At 35.4% G+C, this 15318-nt stretch overlaps 1 protein-coding gene across 1 annotated transcript; it reads right to left on the bottom strand.

The window, feature by feature from the left end:
* Positions 1 to 336: 336 nt before the first annotated feature.
* Positions 337 to 14818, bottom strand: LOC128220165 (opsin-5-like). The gene is made up of 5 exons (XM_052928441.1): positions 14716 to 14818; positions 12329 to 12511; positions 10176 to 10283; positions 8164 to 8327; positions 337 to 756 (listed from the first exon to the last, which is right to left on the bottom strand). The coding sequence occupies exons 1-5, from the start codon at positions 14816 to 14818 to the stop codon at positions 337 to 339; spliced, it is 978 nt and encodes a 325-aa protein (XP_052784401.1).
* Between the last annotated feature and the right edge of the window lie 500 nt (positions 14819 to 15318).

The raw sequence follows: 15318 nt of genomic DNA, 5'->3' as shown, positions 1-15318 counted from the left end.
AAAACAAATCGTTCGATCATGGATTTCTAGTTGAACGTAACGTCAGCGTTAAAGACTTGATATAGATATTATTACTACACAGAAATATCGATTCGAAAAAGCGATCAAACAATGTGTTCAATGATAAGATGGTGCCATGGTCGATAGTCGATTGAATTCGATAACATTGTCGGGGATACAATTGAAAATGAAATTATTACTTTAAAAGTAAATGCTTACATATTTGTTCATTTACTGTGACAATGTTTACTGAATATATAAAGCATAAATGCACCGATATGTACAGTGTTGAAAAGGACATCGTTGTAAACAAGAAATAACAATTTATGCAAATATTCATAACAAAACGTCAACTGTTTTATCGGAACTATTCTGAGGAAAATCTGATTCATTCTGAGGAAAGACGGAACTCCGTCCAATCTCATTTCCTTCTGGGTTACCCTGAGGGGATTCCGTCAAAACATCATTCTCTTGTGTGCTTATGTTAACTTCTTGGTTTACAGAACAGTTATTGTCACATTGTGTAGTCTTTTTGCTTTGTTCTGTATAGAACGTTTTGATTAACATAGGCCTAAATTTGCTGTTCAGTACAAAGTACAATATGGGGTTAACGATAGTCGATGATTTGGCGAGTAGCACCGAGATAAGTGTCATTCTGATAGGAATGTACGATCCGTTTCCATAGGCTGTCCACATGGATACAATGGCGTATGGCATCCAGCAGATCAGGAAGCCCCAGCACATAGCAAATGTCATCTGCAAATAGGAGAGTATGAGATAAATGAAAAAGATAATTAAAAATAAATTCAGTTATTCTAATAACGTATTATTTTCACGAGTGGCGTAGCCAAGAGGTAAATATTTATGTTTGGTGTCAAAGAAGTGAAATATATTGCAATCTTACACTGAAACGAACTTGTTTTATTGTATGCCTTAAATGTATATGAAATGACTGTTAATTATTGTTTTTCAGAAAAGCGCACCAAATTGTATGCGAACGTAACGCCATTTTGAAAATGAAGTCGTCCAATTTGTTTCCACGGCCTGTGCGCGCTTAAGTTTGATTTGGAATTGAGAACTTAAATTTCAAAGCAGTAAAATATATCAAAAAGTTATTTCACTGCTTTTGAAATAGCAATTTTATTTCACTGATAAATCTCTATAAACCACCGGATAACATATAATAAAACGTGCAAGTAATGTAGTTATTCCTAGCACATAGCAATAGTTATTTGGAAATACACCATGGCATAGAGAACCTTTTGATTGCACAACATATATGTATTAATAAAGAATAATATTCAACTATCAGTCACTCGACCCAATTTTGGTAAAAGTGTACTAATAACCCTAATCAGCCTCCTTTTTAAATTATATTTTGTCTACTGTCAAAGCCGCTGTTAATTCTACCAATTTACTTGATTTTAATCAATAACCGCTGACTGCTGATTTATTAAACTAAATGTATGATACATTTATAAAATACTGCAATCACATAGGACAAAATATAATCAAACTGTTCATGATTCAGTCACTTGAGTTTTGGAAATGTCAAATTGTGTGCTAGTATTTTAAAATCAACGTTAATAATTCTGAGACACACTTCCACTGAATTAACAGATTTCCTTTGTGAAACTGTTACCAAAAACGGAAACAATTGGCGATAAAGAAAACATATTGTTAGAATAAGGGATTGGCTCAAACAATAAAGCGATAGAGATCAAGCAACCTCGCTTTCATATATAGTATTCCTGAGGCAAGTGCGAACATGATATCGTTTTATGAAACTATTCAATGTATAATTATATAACAAATAAATTCCTAGAACAAATGCTCTACTTATATAATTTCAAAATATGATTGGTCTCCAATATGCATAACAAGTTTTTTTTTGTTTAAGAACGGAAACAAAAATGATTTCTAACTCTGAAATTTCTTGACTTTGCTTAAGGTATAACTTGTATAAAACAACGAACCCTCGTCAGGTAGTTTTCCCTGCTGCTCAATTTCCTCCGGTTGACAATATTAACCTGATTATATTTTTTCATCGCCTTCGAGCTCCTACGAGAGGTCATAAGTATTCGCGAATAAGCGTAGGTGATGCAGCTTGCAGGCGCCATTATACAGCACACCGACACCTTTGATATAAAAACCACAATAATGTAGCGTAGCGACTCAATAAATACCAAAATAGCTGAATAATGTAGCACCGACATATTAAATACCAAAATAGTTTAATTGTGTAGCACCGACATATTAAATACCAAAATTGCTTAATTGTGTAGCACCGACATATTAAATACCAAAATTGCTTAATTGTGGAGCACCGACATATTAAATACCAAAATTGCTTAATTGTGGAGCACCGACATATTAAATACCAAAATTGCTTAATTGTGTAGCACCGACATATTAAATACCAAAATTGCTTAATTGTGTAGCACCGACATATTGAATACCAAAATTGCTTAATAATGTAGCACCGACATATTAAATACCAAAATTGCTTAATTGTGTAGCACCGACATATTAAATACCAAAATTGCTTAATTGTGTAGCACCGACATATTAAATACCAAAATTGCTTAATAATGTAGCACCGACATATTAAATACCAAAATTGCTTAATTGTGTAGCACCGACATATTAAATACCAAAATTGCTTAATTGTGTAGCACCGACATATTAAATACCAAAATTGCTTAATTGTGTAGCACCGACATATTAAGTACCAAAATTGCTTAATTGTGGAGCACCGACATATTAAATACCTAAATTGCTTAATTGTGTAGCACCGACATATTGAATACCAAAATTGCTTAATTGTGTAGCACCGACATACTGAATACCAAAATTGCTTAATTGTGTAGCACGAAGCGGCTCATCGAACATCAAATAGGGAAATGGCATAATTCATCTCTTATATTGTCTTTATACATCCTCTCATTGTCTTACCAGAGTTATGAACGCTATTCGCCACCATTGTCCTACCAGGGTCATAAAAGTTCCATTTCCCACTCATTGTCTTACCGGAGGTATAAATGTTCTATTTTCTAAACATTGTCTTAAATGAGGTATAAATGTTCTATTTTACAAGCATTGTCTTACCTGATTTATTAACGTCCTGTGTCTATCATGAGTTATCAACGTCTATTACCTTTCCTCAGAAATGAACATTCTATTTGCCGCACATTGTCTTACCAGAGCTATAAACGTTCTATTTCACGTCGTTTGTCTTACCGGAGTTATAAATGTTCTATTTCCCGCCCATGGTCTAACTGGAGATATAAACGTTATGTTTCCCGCCCATGGTCTAACTTGAGATATAAACGTTATATTTCCCGCCCATGGTCTAACTTGAGATATAAACGTTATATTTCCCGGCCCATTGTCTAACCGGAAATACAAACGTTCTATTTCCCACCCATTGGCTAACTTGAGATAAAAACGTTCTATTTCCCGCACAATGTCTAACACCGACATATTGAATACCAAAATTGCTTAATTGTGTAGCACCGACATATTGAATACCAAAATTGCTTAATTGTGTAGCACCGACATATTGAATACCAAAATTGCTTAATTGTGTAGCACGAAGCGGCTCATCGAACATCAAATAGGGAAATGGCATAATTCATCTCTTACATTGTCTTTATACATCCTCTCATTGTCTTACCAGAGTTATGAACGCTATTCGCCACCATTGTCCTACCAGGTTCATAAAAGTTCTATTTCCCACTCATTGTCTTACCGGAGGTATAAATGTTCTATTTTCTAAACATTGTCTTAAATGAGGTATAAATGTTCTATTTTACAAGCATTGTCTTACCTGATTTATTAACGTCCTGTGTCTATCATGAGTTATCAACGTCTATTACCTTTCCTCAGAAATGAACATTCTATTTGCCGCACATTGTCTTACCAGAGCTATAAATGTTCTATTTCCCGCCCATTGTTTTACTGGAGATATAAACGTTATATTTCCCGCCCATGGTCTAACTTGAGATATAAACGTTATATTTCCCGCCCATTGTCTAACTGGAGATATAAACGTTCTATTTCCCACCCATTGGCTAACTTGAGATAAAAACGAGTTATTTCCCGCACAATGTCTAACTCGAGATATAAACGTTCTATTACCCGTGAATTGTCTAACTGGAGATATAAACGTTTTATTTCCCGCCTATTAATTTATCAGATTTATAAACTTTTTATTTGCCGCCTTTTGCCTCATCAGAGCTATAAATTCTATTTGCCGTCCATTGTCTTACCAGAGTTACAAACTTTCTATTTGCCGTCCATTGTCTCACCAGAGTTATAAACGTTCTATTTGCCGTCCATTGTCTTACCATAGTTATAAACGTTCTATTTGCTGTCCATTGTATTACCAGAGTTATAAACGTTCTGTTTGCCGTCCATTGTCTTACCAGAGTTATAAACTTCTATTTGCCGTCCATTGTCTCACAAGAGTTATAATCGTTCTATTTGCCGACCATTGTATTACCAGAGTTATAAACTTTCTATTTGCCGTCCATTGTATTACCAGAGTTATAAACGTTCTATTTGCCGACCATTGTCTCACCAGAGCTAGAAACGTTCTATTGTTCTATTTGTTGTCCATTGTCTCACCAGTTATAAACGTTCTATTTACTGTCCATTGTCTAACCATGGTTGTAAACGTTATATTTGCTTTCCATTGTATTACCAGAGTCATAAACGTTCTATTTGCTGTCAATTGTCTCACACGAGTTATACACGTTTTATTTGCTGTCCATTGTCTCACCATAGTTATAAACGTTCTATTTTCCGTCCATTGTATTGCCAGAGTTATAAACGTTCTATTTGCCGTCCATTGTCTTACCAGAGTTATAAACGTTCTATTTGCCGTCCATTGTATTGCCAGAGTTATAAACGTTCTATTTGCCGTCCATTGTCTTACCAGAGTTATAAACGTTCTATTTGCCGTCCATTGTATTGCCAGAGTTATAAACGTTCTATTTGCCGTCCATTGTATTGCCAGAGTTATAAACGTTCTATTTGCTGTCCATTGTCTCACCAGAGTTATAAACCTTCTATTTGCCATCCATTGTCTCACCAGAGTTATAAATGTTCTATTTGCCCGCCATTGTCTTACCAGAGTTATAAATGTTCTATTTGCTGTCCATTGTCTTACCAGAGTTATAAACTTTTATTTGCTGTCCATTGTCTTACCAGAGTTATAAACCTTCTATTTGCCATCCATTGTCTCACCAGAGTTATAAATGTTCTATTTGCCCGCCATTGTCTTACCAGAGTTATAAATGTTCTATTTGCCGTCCATTGTCTTACCAGAGTTATAAATTTTCTTTTCCGTCCATTGTCTCACAAGAATAATAAACGTGCTATTTGCCGTCCATTGTCTTACCAGAGTTATAAACTTTCTAGTTCCCGTCCATTGTCTCACCAGAGTTATAAACGTTCCATTTGCCATCCATTGTCTTACCAGTTTAATAAACGTTCTATTTGCCTTCCATTGTCTCACCAGAGTTATAAATGTTCTATTTGCCGTCCATTGTCTTACCATATCTATAAACGTTCCATTTGCCGTCCATTGTCTTACCAGAATTATAAACGTTCTATTTGTTGTCCATTGGTCTCACCAGAGTTATAAACGTTCTATTTGCTGTCCATTGTCTTACCATAGTTATAAACGTTCTATTTGCTGTCCATTTTCTCACCAGAGTTATAAACGTTCTATTTGCTGTCCATTTTCTCACCAGAGTTACAAACGTTCTATTTGCTTTCCATTGTTTCACCAGAGTTATAAACGTTCTATCTGCTGTCCAATTTCTCACCCGAGTTACAAACGTTCTATTTGCTGTCCGTTGTTTCACCAGAGTTATAAACGTTCTATTTGCTGTCCAATTTCTCACCCGAGTTATAAACGTTCTATTTGCTGTCCATTATCTTACCATAATTATAAATGTTCCATTTGCCGTCCATTGTCTCACCAGAGTTATAAACGTTCTATTTGCCGTCCATTGTCTCACCAGAGTTATAAACGTTCTATTTGCCGTCCATTGTCTCACCAGAGTTATAAACGTTCTATTTGCCGTCCATTGTCTCACCAGAGTTATAAACGTTCTATTTGCCGTCCATTGTCTCACCAGAGTTATAAACGTTCTATCTGCTGTCCATTGTCTCACCAGAGTTATAAACGTTCTATTTGCCGTCCATAGTCTCACCAGTGTTATAAACGTTCTATTTGCCGTCCATTGTATTACCAGAGTTATAAACGTTCTATTTGCCGTCCATTATATTACAAGAGTTATAAACGTTCTGTTTGCCGTCCATTGTATTACCAGAGTTATAAACGTTCTATCTGCTGTCCATTGTATTACCAGAGTTATAAACGTTCTATTTGCTGTCCATTGTCTCACCAGAGTTATAAACGTTCTATTTGCCGTCCATTGTCTCACCAGTGTTATAAACGTTCTATTTGCCGTCCATTGTATTACCAGAGTTATAAACGTTCTATTTGCCGTCCATTATATTACAAGAGTTATAAACGTTCTGTTTGCCGTCCATTGTATTACCAGAGTTATAAACGTTCTATCTGCTGTCCATTGTATTACCAGAGTTATAAACGTTCTATCTGCTGTCCATTGTATTACCAGAGTTATAAACGTTCTATCTGCTGTCCATTGTATTACCAGAGTTATAAACGTTCTATTTGTTGTCCATTGTCTTACCAAAGTTATAAACGTTCTATTTGCTGTCCATTCTCTCACCATAGTTATAAACGTTCTATTTGTTGTCCATTGTCTTACCAAAGTTATAAACGTTCTATTTGCTGTCCATTGTCTCACCAGAGTTATAAACGTTCTATTTGCCGTCCATTGTCTTACCAGAGTTATAAACTTTCTATTTGCCGTCCATTGTCTCACCAGACTTATAAACGTTCTATTTGCTGTCCATTGTCTCACCAGAGTTATAAACGTTCTATTTGCCATCCATTGTCTCACCAGAGTTATAAACGTTCTATTTGCTGTCCGTTGTTTTACCATAGTTATAAACGTTCTATTTGCCGTCCATTGTATTACTAGAGTTATAAACGTTCTATTTGCCATCCATTGTCTCACCAGAGTTATAAACGTTCTATTTGCTGTCCGTTGTTTTACCATAGTTATAAACGTTCTATTTGCCGTCCATTGTATTACTAGAGTTATAAACGTTCTACTTGCTGTCCATTGTCTCACCAGAGTTATAAACGTTCTATTTACTTATAAACGTTCTATTTGCTGTCCATTGTCTCACCAGAGTTATAAACGTTCTATTTGCCATCCATTGTCTTACCAGAGTTATAAACGTTCTATTTGCCGTCCATTGTCTCACCAGAGTTATAAACGTTCTATTTGCCGTCCATTGTCTCACCAGAGTTATAAACGTTCTATTTACTGTCCATTGTATTAGCAGAGTTATAAACGTTATCAGATTTATAAACATTTTATTTGCCGCCTTTTGCCTCATCAGAGCTATAAATTCTATTTGCCGTCCATTGTCTTACCAGAGTTACAAACTTCCTATTTGCCGTCCATTGTCTCACCAGAGTTATAAACGTTCTATTTGCCGTCCATTGTCTCACCAGAGTTATAAACGTTCTATTTACTGTCCATTGTATTACCAGAGTTATAAACGTTATATTTGCCGTCCATTGTATTACCAGAGTTATAAACGTTCTATTTGCCGTCCATTGTATTACCAGAGTTATAAACTTTCTATTTGCCGTCCATTGTCTTACCATAGTTATAAACTTCTATTTGCCGTCCATTGTCTCAACAGAGTTATAAACTTCTATTTGCCGTCCATTGTCTCAACAGAGTTATAAACTTCTATTTGCCGTCCATTGTCTCAACAGAGTTATAAACTTCTATTTACTGTCCATTGTCTCACCGGAGTTATAAACTTCTATTTGCCGTCCATTGTCTCAACAGAGTTATAAACGTTCTATTTGCCGACCATTGTATTACCAGAGTTATAAACGTTCTATTTGCCGTCCATTGTATTACCAGAGTTATAAACGTCCTATTTTCCGACCATTGTCGCACCAGAGCTAGAAACGTTTTATTTACCGTCCATTGTCTCGCCAGTTATAAACGTTCTATTTGCAGCAGAGTGTCTTACCAGAGTTATAAACGTTCTATTTCCCTCCCATTGCAGTGTGCAAGATGTTCCATAATGCTCCACCTCATACGATCCCCAGCCCGCCAGCGGAGAGATGGACCAAACTAATGAGAAAAGGTATGGAAATAGGAGTAGGGTCTGGCTCCAAGAAGTTGTGGATAAGTCTGAAATTGTAATATTTGCAATGTTGGTCATTTTTCAAAAAAAAAATGTGTGAAACAAACAAAGTTAGTAATGTTAGAAATTAAATGGGACGACTGACCAAGCTAATAAAACATGCATAGGACTATGGTAAGGGAGACCCTGGGTCCATGTAGCTCTGGATATGTCTGAAATTGTGACATTTGAATTGTAAGTCATATTGCAGAAAGGTTGTTTGAAAATAAAATGTCTAGTGCTAGAAATATTACAGAGTAACGGATCAATCTAACAAAACAGGCACGGGAACTGGAAGCTGTATGTAAGTATTGTAGAATAGAGAAACAAAGCCCACGAACATGTATCTGAACAGCACTACGAGACTGGGGATATGTCCAACGTCGTGAATTAAAAGGGTATTCATATCCAGCAACTTGCAGAGAGGCTCACCCTAAGAACAATGCGAGTAGAGCTTGACTCAAAAGTGCATATGTTATGTCTAACAGAATAAGAGCATTCATGCTAAAAGTCGTCTTTTATACGAATGTAATTGTTTATAGGTAAACATAAAACATGGAAACGTTGTGCTACTAACTTTCCGTCTAGTTCTAATGATGATCTTTCTGTCACTCGACCATTATAATAAAACAACAATATTTAAACCCTTTTAATGACTAGATGGCCATAAGTTTTATACAAACAAACTAATAAAACAAACAGTCCTAATACATCATTTATTCACGTTGCAAACAACCTTCATAGACTATCCCTGAGGTGATATGTTATATAAGTTGAAATAAATTAAGTCGCAACAAAGCAGTTTTCTGTTTAATACATACACAACCGTTGTAATAAAACTATTTTAATGCTCGCTTGAAACTGTTGTTTCGTCGACGATAAAGGCAAAAAGGCTCTTACCCTCCTCGTCTTTCTTGTAAAACGGAAAAGTCACCTTAGATATCATGGAACGCGATGATGACTGGTCTGTTTAATTCGATTGTGACTTAATACAAGTCAGAGTGTGTTGCGTCATGTTACTATCGTTAGATTCTTCTAACGAAAATGACTCGAAAGGGAGGATAATGGGAATTTTGCTGCGCCTGGTGACTTGTTGGAGGATGTTTGTCGAAGGTGGTCAAAGTCATTCATTGGAGTTTACAACCATTTATAATGATTTATTGACGAACGGTTATCCATTAATTGGTCAAGGTCACCAATGGTGGGTTAATTGGCTACTTTAGACTTATACAATCAGTGCTGGTCAGACAGACAGACATTCATATTTGGTTATTAAACAATAGTTTCTTGACAAAATATCATAAATATATAAAAAGTCAGTATGGTCACAACGAAACATGGCATAAATACAAGCAAAAGAGAAAGGAAGTAAACTCAAAGAACATATAAGAAGGTATCAAAAAAAGAAAAACAGAGAAACAAATCGAAGTCAAACACCAAATTAAACTTAAGGACAAAAGTTTCGCTTTCATTATTAAAATTTGGACCAAGGTACTTTCAAATAAATTTATTAATGTTTGTGAAAAAAAATAAACACTTTTGAACCAGACCAGTTTAAGCAATGTGCTTACGCTAAAGATGATAAATCATCGATACTAATACCCTGTGCGGGGACTTCAAATGTATTCATTTCAATAGCATTCACGTGTATACGTTCTGCTCTCGGATGCACGCAATAGAAGATGTCGCAATTTGTTACATGCATGGCAGGGTGAAAAAATAATCAATAAAACCAATAGGTCCCGCCTCAAAAAACTTTACAATGAATTCTTATTGAAAAAGTATCATTTTAAATGGCATATTTGTTATATATATATTTAGCACTATACTGGTAGCAGATAAAATACTATCCATACTTAGATCCGGGCGGCAAATTTTAATGTATCTTGTCAGGGCCATTATGGCGAGAGTCGTTATGCTGACTAGGCCGAAGTAAAACCCCAGAAATCCGTAGGTTGTGCATCCTGAAAAAGAACAGCAACATCTTTTATATATAGAGAGAGATATGTTGGCACTTGGCCTGTATTATTAGCATTTAAAGTCATGTTCAAAGTCAAGAATTTCAATTTTGGAGGCTTGGTGATACCATATGAATTGGCTGCTTTCGATTGAGTTGTTTGCCAAAACCAAAAATATGTACAAATTATACCAACAAATATATTACAAACACTTTGTACCTTGAGGGACCCTTCCTATAAGGTCAGTAAAATGCGGTGTTTAATCTCTGTTTAATCCTAGTTTAATAAGCTATATTGGCACCGTGTTTAAGTGGATCTTTTAGCTCACCGAGCGTATTTTTTCCTGAGCTTTTTGATTGGGTTTAACGTGGAGAGCAAGAATATGAAAAGAACTTATACCAACAATTATATTACGAAGTTTTTATAGGAACGTGAATGCTGGTCAAAAGTATTTGGTATTTGTCAACATTAAAATGTGTGTACATTTCCTTCTTTATGACTTGTTCATAGCCAAAGGCTTATTAGTAATGGAGATACCACTTAAAACTCGGTAAAAAGCGCACTTTTCATCTGTGATGAGATCTTTTGACAATACGTGACATATACTTATGAGCAGTTCAATTGAAGTGAGTATTAGATTTCGCCCTTTCTTTCTCGCCAACTTTAACGAAACCCAAATTCAGAAAATATCTCTTTTATCGTTATACAGCAACTTTTTACTGGCCCCAATGCAAATGTCTATAATTGTTATTACTAAGTGTGAACGTGTTAGAGATTAAAACCATCGACTGCTTCCCAGGTTTTGGTCATTTGGGATATATTTTAAGTGCCTTTTTAAGTGAAGGTTTTATTTTCAGGAATCCGATAATCCCCCCTTTTTATTGGCTTAAATCTTTATAGTTTCTGATTTTGTATGCCCAAATGTACAATTATACAAACAATTATTATAGAGATTTTTTTCATTTATGAGAAAACGTGTGGTAATCAAAGTTTGCATTCGTTGGAAAATATCTGATAGTTTTCGTAGATATTTGATTATAAATTAAAATGTACTGTAAATTAAAAAGGAAAAGTTAAACACTAAGAACATTAAAAGGTTAAAGTTTCATACACAATGAATAAAGCATGATCGTGTGAAACTAAGACTGGGCTTCTTTTAACCACTTAACACTCGCACGATTGCTACAACGCCAATTATTTGCAATAATGTACTTGTAGCATTTTAATCACTGAATCTTATTTTATAAGAATACATATATATTTTGCAATATTTAAATGTTCATTGCATATTCATTTTACAATGTTCTATTGTTCGTTACATATCAACCACAATACAAGTACATGCTTTAGATATTTATCTTTAATGCATATCGCCCTAAGCGCATTTTGTTGTTAAAACGTCTTATTTCTAAATGCGGCGGTCCAGCATGGATAAAAGTTATGAAATATTAACTAATTAATAGCCTTATGACAGTCACGTGGTAGATACTGACCAAAAGATATTGATAAAACATTCTGGTTTTGACAAGCGTCGAGGATACACCTCTGCTAGGATTTCCTATCAAAATTACAAAATATATGAACATTGTAAACTAGGGAAAAGGAATTGTTATCACTGTTATTGATTATCATCATAATCAAATAAAAACACTTAAAACTTGTATGTTGTTTTACTTGGAGACTTTCTGAGTGAACGTTGGACAAATTATAATTATATCAACCTTGCGTCAGAGTCGACTAAGACTTCGTGACTAACCCGTGTATCGACTAAGACTTCGTGACTAACCCGTGTATCGACTAAGACTTCGTGACTAACCCGTGTATCGACTAAGACTTCGTGACTAACCCGTGTATCGACTAAGACTTCGTGACTAACCCGTGTATTCCGGATATTCTTTTACACCCCGTAAAACGATGAGTTTCCATCGTGTCATCACGATTTTAAAAGTAATTAAGTCTGAGTAGGAAATCAATTAAGGCATCTAAAATAATTGGAAAACAAAACAAAGCAGTTGTGGTTGTTACATGGCAAGTAAAAATACATGCATTACCAATATCTTCAAAGATCCACTTATGGGAAAACGAGGAGACTATTGTAAGTGGAAATGCACTAAGCGGCATCAAGCTGTCGCTAACGGCGAGGTTGACTATGTAGCGATCGTTCCTGGAGAGACGGGTCCAGTTGGATATGCATGTGCAGAGCACCAGGATGTTCAGGGATATAGCAGATATGCCTGAAACAGAAAAAAATTGGTTCTTCTTGTACTGAACTCATATGATATGCCTGTGAATGAAGGGAACTATAGGTTCTTCTTGTACTGAACACATATGATATGCCTGAATGAAGGGAACTATAGGTTCTTCTTGTACTGAACACATATGATATGCCTGAATGAAGGGAACTATAGGTTCTACTTGTACTGAACACTTATGATATGCCTGAATGAAGGGAACTATAGGTTCTACTTGTACTGAACACTTATGATATGCCTGAATGAAGGGAACTATCGGTTCTTCTTGTACTGAACACATATGATATGCCTGAATGAAGGGAACTATAGGTTCTACTTGTACTGAACACTTATGATATGCCTGAAAGAAGGGAACTATAGGTTCTTCTTGTACTGAACACATATGATATGCCTGAATGAAGGGAACTATAGGTTCTACTTGTACTGAACACTTATGATATGCCTGAAAGAAGGGAACTATAGGTTCTACTTGTACTGAACACTTATGATATGCCTGAATGAAGGGAACTATAGGTTCAACTTGTACTGAACACTTATGATATGCCTGAATGAAGGGAACTATAGGTTCTACTTGTACTGAACACTTATGATATGCCTGAAAGAAGGGAACTATAGGTTCTACTTGTACTGAACACTTATGATATGCCTGAATGAAGGGAACTATAGGTTCTACTTGTACTGAACACTTATGATATGCCTGAATGAAGGGAACTATAGGTTCTTCTTGTACTGAACACATATGATATGCCTGTGAATGAAGGGAACTATAGGTTCTACTTGTACTGAACACTTATGATATGCCTGAATGAAGGGAACTATAGGTTCAACTTGTACTGAACACTTATGATATGCCTGAATGAAGGGAACTATAGGTTCTTCTTGTACTGAACACATATGATATGCCTGAATGAAGGGAACTATAGGTTCAACTTGTACTGAACACTTATGATATGCCTGAATGAAGGGAACTATAGGTTCTTCTTGTACTGAACACTTATGATATGCCTGAATGAAGGGAACTATAGGTTATACTTGTACTGAACACTTATGATATGCCTGAATGAAGGGAACTATAGGTTCTTCTTGTACTGAACACTTATGATATGCCTGAATGAAGGGAACTATAGGTTCAACTTGTACTGAACACTTATGATATGCCTGAATGAAGGGAACTATAGGTTCTTCTTGTACTGAACACTTATGATATGCCTGAATGAAGGGAACTATAGGTTCTTCTTGTACTGAACACATATGATATGCCTGAATGAAGGGAACTATAGGTTCTTCTTGTACTGAACACATATGATATGCCTGAATGAAGGGAACTATAGGTTCTTCTTGTACTGAACACATATGATATGCCTGAATGAAGGGAACTATAGGTTCTTCTTGTACTGAACACATATGATATGCCTGAATGAAGGGAACTATAGGTTCTACTTGTACTGAACACTTATGATATGCCTGAATGAAGGGAACTATAGGTTCTTCTTGTACTGAACACATATGATATGCCTGAATGAAGGGAACTATAGGTTCTTCTTGTACTGAACACTTATGATATGCCTGAATGAAGGGAACTATAGGTTCAACTTGTACTGAACACTTATGATATGCCTGAATGAAGGGAACTATAGGTTCTTCTTGTACTGAACACTTATGATATGCCTGAATGAAGGGAACTATAGGTTCTTCTTGTACTGAACACATATGATATGCCTGAATGAAGGGAAATATAGGTTCTTCTTGTACTGAACACATATGATATGCCTGAATGAAGGGAACTATAGGTTCTACTTGTACTGAACACTTATGATGTGCCTGAATGAAGGGAACTATAGGTTCTTCTTGTACTGAACACTTATGATATGCCTGAATGAAGGGAACTATAGGTTCTACTTGTACTGAACACTTATGATATGCCTGAATGAAGGGAACTATAGGTTCTACTTGTACTGAACACTTATGATATGCCTGAAAGAAATGAATACTGTTTAACTTTTAGTCTTTTACGAAACTGTAATGATATGCTTAAAAAGCTTTTGTTTACTTTTGCAAAACCTGTATGATATAACACATTAGTTTACCTGGTACTTTTACTTGTTATTTCTCTGTTGTCACGAAATATTACGACGTATAAAATTCAATTAGCCAAATGGACCAGAACGTAATCATTATTAACTTACTTATGACACAAAGGTAACCACCCACAATCACGTCTTCCCAGGGCTCTAGTTTAGACATGAACTTTTTTTCTGCGGCTGATGTATTTGATGGCGCTGTGAACATATTTCACATCTCTCCTGTAGAGCAAAACACATTTGAGATAATTGCAGCAGCAGCAACAACAACGAAAGCAACAACAACAATGACCCATACATCTGAGTTTAGTCAGCCGTCTTACCTCACTGGTTTCCAGACATTGACGCAAAAATTGGCACATTCCAAGTCAACAAAAATATAATAAAAGTATTAAGACGAGTGACTGGGAGAGTGCAGCTTAAAGACCTCACGTCAAACGACTCTTTTTGATTAATAAATTTATGAATATTATACGATTGTAACACGTATTTGTATTTTATTCAGTACTTTATTGTTTTAATATTCTAGTTTTGTCCTTATTGTTGACCTAGATTCATTGAATTAAACTACAATGTATGAATACCGTATGATATCTTCAGGATGTATTTGTCAAGATTTGTATAGAATGTTCTCGAGTTTTCTATTTATTCAATGTATTGTTTAATAATTTAACAAGAGTGTTATGGAATTTTTGAAAAAATTCTGAG

This window comes from Mya arenaria, chromosome 15 (genome assembly GCF_026914265.1).
Source record: "Mya arenaria isolate MELC-2E11 chromosome 15, ASM2691426v1".
Lineage (NCBI taxonomy): Eukaryota > Metazoa > Mollusca > Bivalvia > Myida > Myidae > Mya > Mya arenaria.
Note: the sequence above shows the minus strand (reverse complement) of the source record. Positions and strands in the feature narration are given on the sequence as shown.

Coding starts and splice junctions, on each gene's coding strand:
- LOC128220165 (XM_052928441.1), bottom strand. CDS start 14,818: ATGTTCACAGCGCCATCAAATACATCAGCCGCAGAAAAAAAGTTCATG. Junction 8,328..10,175: donor AATTTGCCGCCCGGATCTAA/GTATGGATAGTA, acceptor TTACAATTTCAG/ACTTATCCACAACTTCTTGG. Junction 757..8,163: donor ATAGAACGTTTATAACTCTG/GTAAGACACTCT, acceptor TCCTATTTGCAG/ATGACATTTGCTATGTGCTG.